General features: G+C 41.0%; 1 protein-coding gene across 7 annotated transcripts in view; it reads left to right on the forward strand.

Moving 5' to 3' along the window:
* TPK1 (thiamin pyrophosphokinase 1) overlaps positions 1–15,632 on the forward strand; it is a 496,414-nt gene that overhangs the window by 290,934 nt on the left and 189,848 nt on the right. For all 7 annotated transcript variants that reach the window (XM_045002743.1, XM_045002746.1, XM_045002744.1 and 4 more), the window contains one exon: positions 3,326–3,421. In XM_045002743.1, coding sequence (XP_044858678.1) covers positions 3,326–3,421 — 96 coding nt within the window. The remainder of the gene's footprint in view (positions 1–3,325; positions 3,422–15,632) is intronic.

Genomic DNA, 15,632 nt, shown 5'->3' on the forward strand with positions numbered 1-15,632 from the left:
CCAGCACTCTGGAGCCAAGGAATGATCCTGTCAAAAGATAAGACCCTCCTTCTCTGTTGTGAATTTAGGAGCTGTCCTAAACTCTCCTGTCCTTTCTCCCCAAGCTTGGGAGTAACCATTCCTGCCATTGATTTAGTCATCACCTGTCATCTTCACTTTCTTGTTGTTAGAAGACTGGCTATGGGGGCTATGCTCAAGATGGAAAAATGGTACTGGAAGTGTGTTCTGGCACTTCTATAACCCATAAGTGATAGTACTGAAAGTGCCAGAATGGTGGTCTAGCTCCCAAAGAAGTGATAGGATAGTGTTCCAGAGTTTTCCAGCAGGACTTGAGCCTTGCATTGGAGTCTGGGATTTCCGGGTTAGGGAACTCTGAACAGTTTGAGGAGGGTTCTTGTCTTTTCATGCAGTCGTTCACAACCTAGTTTCTCCTGTCACTGGAGACATAAAATAATGACTCTGCCCCACTATTAGCGAGTGAGCAGACTCTTCTTCTCAAGTGGGCTTCAGTTAAGGAATCACATTTAGCAATATTATTGTCCAACTCAGTTCCAGTTCAATACCTTCAGAAAGGGATCTCACAGTATTAGCAACATTCTACTGCGAAACCCTACTACATGTTAACCTCCCTGGGGTTGGTTTCTGTCATCTTTCTGGTTAAGATGAAAATCCTTTTTGGTTTGGGGTAATATGACAAATCTTCACAACTTCTCTGAGGCTTTTTTCATGACCGTACCACATGCACAATATGAGAGGAAGGCGTTTAAAGGTGGATCTCGCCAGATCTGGGCTGTATCCCAGTGAGTTCATTGAGGTCAGTGGACTTCCCTTTAAAGAGTGTCCATCCTCTTCTAAATACTCTGTGGACAATTTCTTTCTGTTGTCCAAGAGTTTGAGTATAAAAGCTGTCTGTAGAGTATTTTGAACAGGTTGGATACCTGTTGTAATCAGGATGGATGCATTGAAGTGACTGTGGAGGCACTAATTGCTTTGGGTGTCTAGTGGTGAGCTGAGATGACACTATTCAAGACCTGAGGTGTTTTTTTTTTCCAGAGGAGAAGGCTTGGGAGTGCAGACAAGAAAGAAAGCTGACAAGTTCCAGAAGTTTTTTTTTTCCTTAAAAAAGCTCCCATTTGTTCAGGTCATTTCAGAGAGAGGAAAGTCCAAGGATCAAATGCTTTGAGGAATAGATGCTTTATTAGCCTCAGGGAAGTTGCTGATTATGTGAGAAACAGTTGGATACAGACTCTAAGTCAGCCGGAAAACAATCTGACTTTTTTTTTCTGTGGAGTCGAAGAAATGTATGGTGAAGTGGATGGAACCAGCAGGGATGCAGCCCTGCGGGCTGTATCCAAAGGCAGGAGGGGGCAGCCTCCCAGTGTGGCCACTTGTTGCAGGCAGCAGGTTTAATTTGGAACACTTCTATAGGCATTGAGCAGTGCTGTTTTTTCCCCCAGCGTTGTTTGTTTTCCCAGCTGCCCACAGGGTCTGAACATTAAATACATTTGAAAAGTTTCCTTGGCTGTTGAGCAGCTCTAAACATTGCTTGTTCTTTTTCTACAAGTCACCTTATCCTGATTAAGTAAAGGACTCTTTCCAGTAATTAATGCTCAGTTAAGGCTCCATAGTTTTCTTGGGAGGGAGAGAGAAGGGGAGGCGTTGGTGGGTTGCAGAATTATACCCACATAGGATAGAAGTGGATATAACCTCCAAGAGCATGCTCATTATAGCTCTTTCTACACCTGTAGAAGCTATGTAGCTCCCCACAGTGCTTGCCTCGTAGCCTTCACTGTTGGACAGAGGAGTGGGAACACTGCCACACTCCAAACTACCTAACACCTCCTGGAGCCTTACAATCAGTGCTAGGTTTTCCCTCTCTCTCTATGGTGGCAATAGCATTATTGCTGCCTTCTTCACAGGCTTGCTGGGTGGGGCAGGAACTCCCTGTGCACTTGTATTGGAACAACCCTAATATGCCCCTGAACTTTAGAGTACTGTCAGGTGCCAGAAAAGCCACCACTTCATTCTTCACAAATAAACTGGTTTGGCCCCAAAGGCTTTCGAGGTGAGCACATGTTGGGAACAAAATATGTGCCATTCCCTTCTCAACGATTCCCCTTTATTTCCCCCCTTCCCCAGTTTGCTGCCATTTTGTTTGTTTGTGTATAAACTCCAGCTGTAAACAGAAAACACATTTTCAGTCAGCAAAATAAGAGTTTACCCCGTTTTCCTATTGCGGATTTGTCATTTTGCTGTAAGCGAATAACTAAGCGCTACTTGCATGCTGCATTAGTGAATTCTGCCTCTGTTTTGAGTTTCTGGCCCTATATTTTAAATATGGAGATGGGGGAGAAACTTGACAAGATTTGTTTTATTTGCCTTACCAACATTGTATGCAATATTTTTTTAGACTCTTATCATATGTTTTGAGCGGTGAGAACCTAATTTTCTTATCGGTCAATACAGTGTAGGGCAGAAATATAAAATGAATCAGACAGACATAGAGCCAGGAAGCTTTTAAGGAGACCTTGAAGTGGTAGGTAAGGGAACCTCTAAATCTAGCAAGTATGGTTCTTATTATAATTTATGATGCCATACGGGTGTTTTGTATCCTTGAAACCTCTTTGAATGGTGACTTTATACGGTAGACATTACTTTTTCCTTACTCAGCTCTTTGGCAGAGGCTTAGGAATTATTTTAGCTCTGAATTAAGAAATCTGAACTCCTGCTTTGTTCCATTTTTAACGTGTTCTATTATTTTCTGTAGTATAAGGAGGCTTGATTTTTAAATCCTTCCAAATTAACTTACACAACGTTGCTAGTTGCAGCAAGCTGACGTTCTTGTGGCCTTACATTTATACACGGGTTTCAGCATATAGTAGAAATGTAACAATTGCAGCACCAGGGCAACTACTGGAAAAGAGTGTGATTCTGCAAGGCGCTGAATACTTGCAACTTTCATTTCTTGGGAAGGCACCGATCCAACATACCACTTAAGGACATGCGTATCCAGACTCTCAAATATTCTCTCTGAATTTAGTAGAGTAACTTGTGTATCTAGTTAGGTGTGGGGCTTAGGTCCTCAGCATCTCTCCGCCTTACAGTTTTTGTATTCTGATTCTGAATCTCTGTGCACAGACTTGTGGGCAAATGGGCCACAGTTCATTTCATTAAGAACAACATACATCAATATATAATCCAATCTACATAGTCATGATGTACATCATAAGACTAGCAAACGACTAGAGAAACCATTTTTTCTTGTTCTTGAAACTGAGAAATAATTGACCATTTGTGTTCTTTCATTTCCTATTTTTATTGCTAGGGGTGTGAGTTGATAGAGACACCGGATCAAGACTTCACTGACTTCACCAAGTGCCTTCAGATACTTCAGAAAAAGATAGAAGAAAAAAGTCTCCAGGTAAAGCCAACTAATCTTTCAATCTGTGGTAGTGTTATAACTAGGGTGACCAGATGTCCCCATTTTATAGGTACAGTCCCAATATTCAGGGCTTTCTCTTATATCGGCACCTATTCCCCCCACACAATTTTTCATACTTGCTGCCTGGTCACCCTAGTTATAACTCTTCCTCCCGAGAGAGCCTAGGCTGCTGCATTAAACTTGCACTGAAATGAAATGGTTATTTACTGTAGCCCTGACAATCTGCATGGAGAGTAAATATTTGTTTTTGCTAGGTGAAATTACCCTAGACAGACTGATAAACAAACAGCTTTCTTAAGACAGCTTGTATTGATTTGTGTTTAATGAACTGCCTAACATGTTGAAAAGTGATTTGTGGGTGGTTGCAGGTGCTGGTGTTCAAAGCAAGTGTCCCACTTGGGTATGTAAATAACTCTTCAAATCTTGGCACTCTGGACATTGATGCTGCCCTCCGAAAAGGAGTTAAGAAAACAAAAAACCTCAGGTTGACCAATGGCTTACTCCCTTTGAAATCAAAGGGACTATTTTCAGAGTAAGCAAAGGTTAAGCCAAAAGAGAGAGAGGTGGAATTTAGCTCCCCCTTCTCTGGCTTGGGGGAGCTGATGATGAGGAGTTCCTAGGGATTCCATCTTTTTCTTCCAGTAGAAGAGCAACAGCACCTGACAGGGAAAGAAAAGGGAATCCCCTTTTACTCCTCCTCCTCTAAAGAAAGATCTCTCCCTTCCACCGATAACCTACAGGGCGAAAGGCAAATCCTGAAAGGAGAAAAAGGAAATACCAACTCCTGTTGCCTCTCCCAGAGAGGAGAGGTGAAGGAGACTCTAGCACTTTCACTCACTCTCTCTCAACTTCGGTAGTAGAAGGGGGTAAAGATTCCAGCCTCCACCAGCTCCCTTTCTCTTACAGTGGAAGTGGGGAAGAAGGAAGTGTTAATGTTACCCTGCTCCCTTGTTCTCTGTGCAAATACATAATGCATCTATTTTGCTTAAAATCCCTTTTGAAATGTCTTCACTTTCTAATAGGGAAGCAATTCCCTGAGGCATTTCTAAAGATTCTGGTGAAGAATCTCCCACCATGCACCTTTTTATGTGCATTTCCCTTCAATACAGATTCTCCATTCTGATAAAAACTGGGGTGGGTGATTCCCCTCCACACACTGCAGATGCTGTTGTCTGGCTAGTTATGGAGTCAGGAAACCCTTTCAAATATGTTTACTCCTTTGTACCCTACCTCATCTCCTGGGTGCACAAGATAGTGTAAGGCTGCCTCACCCTGTAACACCAAGATCTGGTGAGCTTCGGAATCTTCTTTGACCACAGAGCCAGTCAAGTGCTGCTCATTATGAATGAGGGTGGCAGAATTGGACCCAGAATGAGAAGGGACTACAGTAAACCTAAACTTGATTGAGTTCTGCACCCTATGCTCTTATCAGTCCAATTTACTGTGGACAGATGGGTTTTAAAGGGATGTCACGAGAGGTTTAAAACTGAATAATAACCACACAGTTGAAATGAGTGCAGTAGGAGTGTGACATCTACAAAGGCATCTCAGAAACAAGTAACCTCGTCCTTAAATCTTTGACTGCTTTGATCCCGCTTTCATTTACTAGTGTAATGTATTGTATTGTTAAGACTGAGAAAGGATATCACACTTCAAATCCTTGATATTTTGTGAAGCACAAACCTAAGTATAATTGCATTAATTGTTCAGAATGTTTACTATAGCACAATACCTAACTTTTCAGTTCAACTAGATTGTTATGCTGCTATATGTAATGACAGCTGAGGTGTTGACTTTGAATTCGGTACTAACCTTTTGCTTTTCTGAGGATACAATCAACTGAAAAGGGCATGATTTCTCCGAACATAGCTACTGTGTTTATTAAATGCTGGCTACTTCTTGTTCGAGGCGTCTATTGCATAAAATACCTAAGCTGCCATCAGTTGTGAGCTGTGCAATTGGATGGAATACATACATTTATTTTTCTATTGTTGACCTTTCTCTTTCTAGCACCCACCTTATGGCAGAAACAATCACTGCTTCGATATACATAAATGACACAAATGAAATCCCAGACTGCATCACAAATCTAAAGTTTTAGTTTTTGTTCACATTTCCTTCTGCTTACAAGCATTAAGTGTAATTTGTCAGGAGTAGCATGGACACTAATTTTGGGTGCCTCAATTTTTAGGGGCCTCGCCTGAGAAACCTTGATCCTGATTTAGAGATAAGTGCTCGCAGCTCTTTGTGACTTCAATTGGAGATGCAGGTACTCAGCACCTCTGAAAATCTGGCCTCTTTTGAATAGATTTTGTGTTTAACCTTTGACACCCAAATTGGAAAATTTTGCTTACAAGTATCAAGGGATGAGTCGAATGGGCCCCAAAACCAGAGGTTGAGTACAGCCAGATACAAGCAATGCTGACATTGGATAAGGTAGCAACCATCTGATTCTGTGGCAGAAGGCTTATCATGATGGCCAGCTTCATCTCTAGAAGGGAATGGTGATGAGTCACACAATCACTTGATTCCCCAAAAAATAAAAGCAGCAGAGGGTGAAAGCAGCTCCTGGTGTCTGAAACTTTGAGGAGAACAGAAAGGTATTGTACTGTACTTAATCATAGAATTCAAGATCAGAAGGGACCATTATGATCATCTAGTCTGACCTCCTGCAAGATGCAGGCCACATAAGCCGATCCCCCCACTCCTTTAGCAAGCGACCCCTGCCCCATGCTTCGGAGGAAGGCGAAAAACCTCCAGGGCCACAGCCAATCTACCCTGGAGGAAAATTCCTTCCCGACCCCTTCTTTTTGGAATGTAGGAAGACTTTCATTGTACTTTTTGGATTTTGGTTTCAGAGAATCCTTTTCCTTATGTGAGTGGTTACTGAGTAAAAGATGTTTTCCTGGTGCCAGAACTTAAACCCATGTGTTCAAGTTTATTTTTACCCTCAGGCCAGCTAGGGTTGGGGCAATCACACTAGTCAACTAGGGATAGCTCAGTGGTTTGAGCATTGGCCTGCTAAACCCAGCGTTGTGAGTTCAGTCCTTGAGGGGGCCACTTGGGGATCTGGGGCAAAATCAGTACTTCATTCTGCTAGTGATGGCAGGGGGCTGGACTCAATTACCTTTTGGGGGTCCCTTCCAGTTCTGAGATAGGTATATCTCCATATATTAAGTATAAAGAGGGCCCCAACATCTTTTCCCTTGCACTACCGTTGAAGTTACTTTTTGTAATATCCATACTTGTCCAAAATATTTTGAGCTTACACTGTGTTTCCTATTTGCTCTTCAGGTAAGCAATGATAAAAAGCTAGGAAACTAGGTGCACTCAATATGTATTGCATGCTCACAATCAACTGTAACATAGTCTGTCTTAGAACAAAATACAACATTTAGAAGCCTGGATATCTGAGCAGAGTTTTTCCTGGATTGGCATGACAGTTGCTTATACTCACTATGGAAATTGCTTCTTTTATGTCTAATGGGAAAGTTAAATGTCAGTCAAGATCTATTATGCAGGTCTCTAAGGGGAATTTTTCGCTAACAAAAATAATTCACAGCATCGTTTGTTAATCATATGTGATTACTTTTCCTTAGACAGTCCAAAAAAAAATTCTCATGTACAGATTCAATATGGCATCTAACATCTCCGGAGTGCTTGCTTTTGCTTTACATACCCTCGTTTGGTAGCACATTGCGTATCCATAACCAAATAATGTGCAATAAAATAACACTATAATTCTGTAATTTTTGAATCATCAAATTATGTGTGCGCAAAATTAGACATTGTAGTACATTGCAGAAGGATACAAGCAAGACTACACTTCTTAAATTCTAAAAGCCAGATTCTGACTTGTTTTCCCCTTGTACGCCCTATTCGCTGTAATGGGGGTTGAATGGATAAGAGAGAGGATGAAGTAAAACACAGAATTTGACACTAGACTTTGTTTCCAAGGTTTTATATCTCTGTTTTATATCTCTCTTCTAGTTTATGGCTCTCTTAAGGTCCATGGGAGACAGTTCCATGTAAGGAAAGCTCTCTGTCCTCTTGGCATGTGCCCTTTTTATACTGTTTAAGTCACTTGATGTTTCAGTATGCACATCCTGTTTTACCACTTTAATCACGAAGTCCTTTTTCATATCAGTATTTGGACAATTTCATTTCATTTTAATATCTGCAATAAATTTATTTAGGATTATTCTTCTCTGGAGTAATATATTACTGTGTCTACTGTTTAATGAAACCTGGCTTTCCTAGATAAACAGCACGTTCCCCACTCCCCCTCATATAGTGCATATTACTACAAGGAATCCTTTAAACTTAAGCGTTAAACACACTTATTATAATGTAATAATACCTAGCTTTTCTACTGATGCAAAGCACTATATATCTCAGTGATTTACTCAGGAGGTCAGTATCATTATCCCTCGTTTCCAGATGGGGAAACTGAGACACAAAGAGGGGAAGTGACTTGCCCAAGGTCACCCAGCAGGCTAGTGGCAGAGCCAGAAATAGAACCCAGGTCTCCTGAGTCCCAGTTTAGTTCTGTCTCCATTAAGCCACACCCCTTCTTAGTGACAATAATCAGTAACTCCATTGAAGCCTATAAAGTTACCAACAATGTCTGTGAAGGGAGAATTAGGCCAATAACCTTTCTTCATACAACTTAACTTAATCTAGAATATCAATAGAATATTTAAAGCCCCACACCACAAAAGCTAACTAAGTTTACACTCTGCCCCATCTCTCCCTTCCACTTGGGATTCTGAGAGGCAGCCAGGAATTTCAGGATCAGAAAAAGTTGTGCAGTCAAACCTCACGTAGCTTTTGCTGCCTTCCAGCTTGTCTTTCTCCCCATCTTTGGTACTTGCCAGCTTGTTTCCCTCCCTATCCCATCAGTCCCTGCTGCTGGCTAGCTTAACCACCACCCACACCCCTTGTTATTTTGGGTGCCCTCCTTTTTACAAATCAGTTTCCAGGAGGGAAAATGAGGAATAACTTCTCCAGTTGAAACTACCTGCTTAATTTTAAATAAAGTATAATTTTCCAAGTTTGAATTGACTCAAGTGCTGGGGCTAACACATCTGCTCTGGCAAAATTTTCATGTCATAGTCAATGACCATGACTGATCTAGCCTGGGCTTATTTTCAGTCAAACTCTGGCACCTCCCGTCATTCCATACCTGTATTACCACAGTGGACCATAGATTCAGTACTGACTCAAAGAGATGAGTCCTCACCTGTTGAATCACCGGTACCACTTCACACAGCACCCTGGGTTTTCCTTCTACATTTTCTATGTGTGTAATGTATAACCCAGACCCAGCTTAACATCCTGTATGAGACTTGACGAGTCACTTCCCAAGGTGGTAAGTCTCCCAGCAGTATCAACATTAGTTTACACTGCAAAATAAACCCATGACTTTACTAATGCGTGTGTGTGTGTGTGTGTGATAATTTCTCTTGAATAGAAAAGGGACTGAACTAATGCAAACACTTTCTATAGAATGATAAAAAGAAAAAGTTCAGATTCAGACTTATACTGTCCATTTAAAAGAGCTCGGTTCTGAAGTTGTTGAGATGCTTTGAAAAATGTGATTTTTAAATGAAAATGCTAATATATTACCAGTGACCTTAAAAAAAGTCTTTTCTTTAACTTTTCTACACTGACATTGATGGTTTTATTAATTTAAAAGCATTAGCATTAAACCTTTGAAAGGCAATAGGAGTTTCAGTAAAATTCATTTTTATATTGTTGGCCTATATAAGGAAATGAAGATCTGCTATAACCTTGTTTTTAGCAAGGAGTATAATAAAGCTATATTAAAAGTCTCAGAGCTCAGTTTTAAAGTAGATGGTATTTTAGATTAAATAGTTGAAGAAAGAACAATCTGTACTTTCCAGACAAAGATAACACTTTAAACCTATCACTGGATTATAAAAATTCCCTGTAAATCTGAATAATGGATGAATAAATTAAAGTTGATTTGACTTCTTGAGCCTGTGCTTTTGAGGACTGTTTATATTTGAAGGCTCTTCATTAGTTATTAAGAAGCCCTTTTACGGGCTTGTCTACACAGGGACACTCGGGAAAGTTAAGTTAACAAGGCTATGTCTACACTAGACACCACTGGCCACAACGTGTAGTGTACATGTATCTACACGTCACAGTGAAAAGCAGGCTGTGTCCATACTGTGGTGTGTAGCTACACGTGCCAATGAAAGGCTGTGGGGGGGAGGCAGTGGGGAAAAGGCTTCAGCTGCTCCCTGCTGCTGGAGCCTTTCACGACAAGGACGAAAGGTGTGTGGGTGGGTGTGTGCGTGTGCGTGCGCGCCTTTTGGCCCTGCCAAAGCCTTTTCCCTGCTGCTGGAGTCTTTTCCTGAAGTGGGAGGACCCTTTCCCCGCTGGCTTCTGACTGCCAGAGCTTTTCCTGTAGTGGGGAAGGGCTCCAGCACCAGGGAGTCAGCAGGACATTCTGTTCCTAAAAAGAGCATGTAGCTGGGGGAGACATGGCTTGAGTAAGCAGAGAGCCATGTAGGATATGTACTTGGCTGCATACCCAGGCCCTTCAGGCCTGTCTTTACTCTCCTAAGCTGTGCCTCAGTCTATGCTGCTGTTCATATCTGGGCTAGGGGGAGTATGTCTGTATCTACGCTACACACCACGGAAAGGAGCATGCAGTGTAGGTATACCCTAAAGTTGTGAAGTTAGTGCACATAAGTTAACTTCTGCACTTTAACTTCATAACTTTAGTTAATTCATTTTATTTTTTTATGTAGACAAGCCCTTAGTAAATCTTTCCTGATTGGACAATGGAATCTGAAGTGTTGTCAACCCAGTGCCTGATCCTGAGGAGTGCAGAACACCCTCATTTCTCATTGTGATCACTGAGAGTTGAGGCTATTAGCACTACGTGCCACTTGGCCCTTTCCAGAAGGGATTAAATGACAACCTGTGATGATTTGGGGGTTCTGTCTTTACAGCTTATGAATTCTGGTTGATATAATGAAGTTACTATAAATATTTCTGCATTAATGCCTCTAAGTAAATGTGGAAGCTACCCTGAGCTGGCAGGGCTGTGTCACATTTTTGTCAGACCAGGGGCTATGCTGGGTCATAAGAACTGAAGGACTGCCTATGCGGGAAGAAATCTCTGAATGACAATGGGCTGGCTGGAAACTTCCCCCAATTTATTTTCTCTAAGTGTGGGTCATGACCCTGTTTTAATGGGGTCACCAGGGCTGACATTAGACTTGCTGGGACTCAGGGCTGAAGCCAAAGCTTGAGCCTCACAGCCCGAGGGCTTCAGCCATGGGTGATGGGGCTCAGGTTACAGGACCTTCCACCTGGGGTGGTGGGGCTTGGGTGGTCTCAGCCTTTAATCCTCCTCTTGGGGTCATGTAGTAATTTTTGTTGTCAGAAGGGGATCGCGATGCAATGAAGCTTGAGAACCCCTGCTCTGGAGTAATGAGGAAACTGAGGCAGGGATATATATGTAGGATTTTTTTCTGAGGATCTGTGTGTTTATGTGATAAATTTCTGTGCAACATGTCTGTGCATTTTATAAGTTATGCCCACTATGTGCCCTCCCGAAGAGGTAACCCAGAAGGCTCGTACCATTGGGTGGGATTTGGGAAGAGGATGTGCATTTAAGCTACAGGAAGAGTCTGAGGAGGCAGCACTGGGGACTAGGAAGGGGGCCATATGGACACAGTTCTTAGGCAGGGATGCCAGATTGAAGATCTTCACCCTGAGAGCTCTCCCAGAGGCCCTACGACAGCGGCAGTGTCTGGTCTCTGCTCATACTCTGGAGGATTAAAACAGTTGGGAATTCAGTGGCTGAATTCCCTCTGGTAAGTGGCAGACACTTCCACCAGGAGCCTCACTGCCAGGAGTAAATACTCAAGCAGGGCATGGGTATAGGCTTGCATGTTCCTTAGTGCTTCAGACTGACAACCATTCCACTACTGCTGTACATGAACCTGATTCACCTCTTGCACTGGTTTTATACCACTGAGGTGACTCCATTGACCTCACGAGAGATACTGATGCAAGTGGAGAATCAGACCCAGATTATACATGTGTCTGTAGCATCTATGACCCACAGCTGGAACACTAGTTATGTTGATTCAATTGTCCCTAGAGGATCGTGATAAAGAAGCACTTCAAGTCCCAGCTTCTGCTGCTCCTCTTTAGAAAGCAGCAGACATTTAACTTAAGATGACAAATAGATAGGCCTGGTTCTCATAGATGACTCTGAATACACTGCAGTAGTTCTAAAAGAGGCCTCAGGCTGCAATACCTAACCCATCCTTGCCACAGGAGAAATAGAATAGACTCCTTCACAAGGAAGACCTGTTTACCAAACCCACTGAAGTTAATGTGATCTGTTGGGTGCTCAACTCTTTATAAAATCAGGCCACTTATTTAAGGGCTTAAATATAGACTTGGTGAACTTAACTTTAGGCACCGAGGTTAGAAGTCTCACTGTTGGTGTTTTAGAATGTTACCATTTTATACACTTATTAGCTAATGAAAATTTCTCTCTTCCCCTGCAAAATAAGTAATTTTTGGAGATGAATGTCATTACATAGTGGTATGGAATGTTGAAATACAAATAAAAATGGTTACCCTTTTTAAAACAAAAAATCTTTACAATGTGAATTTTTCCTAAACCTAGACTTTTTTTTCTAAGAATAAAAGATGGCACTATGGGAAAACTAAGCATGGATCCTTACCAAACTTGCTCCTAATGGAGTCCTGATCTATGACTTGTGCTCTTAGGTGCTACTGCAAGAGAAATAATATCAAGCCAAATCATATTAGAGTACTCACGTTTAATCCATTCAACAGCTTTTATTCAGCACTGCTTTTCATCATAGTTCTTGGTTCTTAAGAGTGAGATTTTTAAAGGTAATTAGGCACTTAAAGATGCAGATAGGTGCCTAAGTGGGCTTTTCAAAAGCATTTAGGTGGCCAATTCCTATTGATTTCAATAGGTGTTAGGTGGCTACATGCTTAGAATCCCACTAGGCACCTATTTGCATGTTTAGGCACCTAATTACCTTTAAAAATTTGACCCTAAGCAGAACTATGGAGTCGCAAGGACTTTATTGGAAGTAATACCCCAGTGATTTGTTCAATGTTTGAAGGTTGGCTTAGCAAATGGGAGAAAATTACCCATTTTCCATTACTTACTTTTCCTCTCATGTTAAAGAGAGACAGTCAACCTGAAACATACATGCCTGACAGAAAACACCTCAGTGGGTTATAACTGAATGAGATCAGAGGAAAAAAAATATATTTTTTCACCTTGTTTACTTGATATATTGGACAAAATTTTGTGAATAGTTAGTTTATTGTGACGTCAGTGCCTTGCTATTTGTAAGAGTTTAATATAGCAGCAAGGAAGAGAGAAATATTGTTTAAAAATAGGAATGTGAAAAACATTGAAAGAAGAGGTGGGGATGGTGCAGTGCTAAGGAGTGGTCTCTGAAACTAAACTGATCTTTACAAAAAATAAAACCTGATTATATTTCAAGTTGACTGTGCCCAGTTAAAGGGGCAGACATGGGCATTTTTCCCCATGTCACTTAAAGAACCTATTACAGTTCTCTTCTACATACATTAAACAGCAAAATATTCCTACCTACACAAATTAAATGTAAGCATATGAACTTGAAACGGGAGGCACTCTATCCACAAAGCTGTAAAGAAATTCTGCTACAGTGCTCTTCAAGTGAATGGAAATATTTATCTGGGTTAGAGAACAAAAATAACTTACGAAATACTGACTCTGTGTAGGTGAGGCTGAAGCAAGATTTTTTTAGAAAGGGACTTTAAAAGGTGGTCTATTGTGAAGTGAATGGGGAATTGTCTGAGGATAAGGGAGGTGTGAGAAGGTGTATATCCCCATTTGATCGGTTCCCTGGAATTTGTGCTTTCTGGCTCTGAACTATTTGGTGGAATTTAAAGCTGTGTTTTGGCCCTTTCCAGCCCTGAATGATCTGGGACCTTCCTATATGAAACTGTTTCTCAGTCTGTGCCTTACTGCTGCAGTGAAGATCTGCAGAGGTGCTTAAGCTGGACACCCCACCTCCACGCCCCCCAGTATAAACAGCAGGGAACTGCTGGCAGAGCCTTCACAGTGAAGAGTGCCTTTCCTTTGGAACGCTTCTCTTCTCTGATTGACATTTCTTGAATCTGTTGGCCACCTGGATATGCTGCAAAGCAAATGTAATTTGAGCAAGCCGGGGTGGAGCACTGAGGAAAGGAGTGAAGGATTTCTGTTTGGTGTCAGGTGGTGGGTTTGAATCATTGGTCTGCTGACTAGTGATTAGATGACAAGGGAAGTAGTCCTGCTGCTTTGGATGATTTATGTATTTTAACTACTGTGGTATTGTTTTTAAATGTAGGTCATGGGTGCTCAGTTTCTTTTTTTTGGATCACATCTCAGTGAATGAATACTTAACATAGGTGATGTTATTAAAGAACACAAATTCAGGGGCATGTGTTTGTCTGCAGTGTTTCAAAAAACTTCCACTTCGTTGTCAGCCTCTAACAGCCCTTTTTTTTTTCTCTCTCCCATCAGAAAACAGAGTCACTAATACAGTTTTCATTTAGCTATGACTCTTTGGTCATAGATTAAAATATTAAAATGGGCTGGTATTGGGAATCCTGACAGAATTGTTTCCACAAGTTGTCAAAAATAGTTCTCATCCTTTGTTTTTCATTACAGCTATTTTTATTAATGATTAAATGCAAAAATTTAGGCCTATGGTATAGTCTCCTGTTGATCATGATACTTTTGACCAGTGGCTGGGGTTATATTTTGCAGTCTTATTAAAGCTTAATTCACTGTTACTACCTTTGTCAGTTAATTTGTTTTCAGTCATACTTGATCCAGCTTTTTCCTCTCCAGTCTTTCACAGGGTTCTCTGTTTTCAGATTGCAGCATCAAACTACCAGACCAGAGAATTGCATTATTCAGTTCAGGCCTCAGTGCAGTGAAGAACTGGTCTCTGAAAGTAAAAGGGAAGCTGTTTAATCATCTCAGTTAAATTCTTTCCTGAGAGCAGTGATTTGCTTTGCTGGATTTTCTGTGGTTGATTTCACTGGAACTCTTGCACTCCTAGTTTTTTTTAAAACCTGCAAAAGCTCAATAGGCATAAAGCTTGATTAGGCTTTAGTGTATTTTACAGAAGAAAGTCTATTTAGATTTAAATTTAGAGCTTTGGTTAGAAAATCATGTAGGGCCTGAACCAAACCAAATCAAAGACATGGGAAAGACTCTTATTAGGTAAAGTGAGCCCTCTATTTGGATCAGGCCCTCTATTGCTTTAACCAATAATCAGACAATGAGGGAGTTTATTTAAATGAAACATGAGATTTAAACCATTCACAAAGAACAAATTACCATGGAAAAAAATTGGATAATTTTTCAATGAGCTCTTAATTGATGATGGAAACTCCATGGGGCAGGGACTGTCTTTTAATTTATGTGCACAGTGTCAAGCACATCTCTGGTGCTAGATACAGATTTTACATAATCCCCATAGAGATCACTGAGAAAAAGTTAATGCAACCACCTGCAAATGTATGCTGTAAGTCTGGGCAACAAGGATGTCTACTGCTTTAATACTGTACCCTTCATCCATAGAGTTTAAGGCCAGAAAGAACTATTTTGATCATCTGGTCTGGCCTCCTGCATTACACAGGCCATAGCACTTCACTCCAACAGGCAAAAAGAGGGAGAAAGGGAATATTATTATTCTGTTCTATGGATGGAGAACTGAGACACAAAGAGATTCGGTGACTTGTCCAAGGTCACACACAGTCTGTGGCTGAGTCAGAAAATGAACTCCAAATCCAGTGTCTTTACCACAGACTGCCGTTCCTTACTTACAGAACTGTCAAACACTGTGTTATGTTTTACGGCATTATACAGGTAAAACAAATATATTTATAATTTATTTATTTTATTTACAGGTAGAGAAACTGAGGTATGGAAATTTGTGACTTGCGCAAGCTTACATAAGAGAGCTGAGAAAATCCCTTAACTTGCAATTCTGTGATCTAGCCATTAGATCATCTTTTTCCTTTTTTGTATCTCACTGTCAAATATGTTGCTCAGTTTATGCAGACCAACACAATCCATTGGCATAGTATTGCTGCTATCACAGTGAAT

The sequence above is a fragment of the Mauremys mutica genome, chromosome 2 (genome assembly GCF_020497125.1).
Source record: "Mauremys mutica isolate MM-2020 ecotype Southern chromosome 2, ASM2049712v1, whole genome shotgun sequence".
Lineage (NCBI taxonomy): Eukaryota > Metazoa > Chordata > Testudines > Geoemydidae > Mauremys > Mauremys mutica.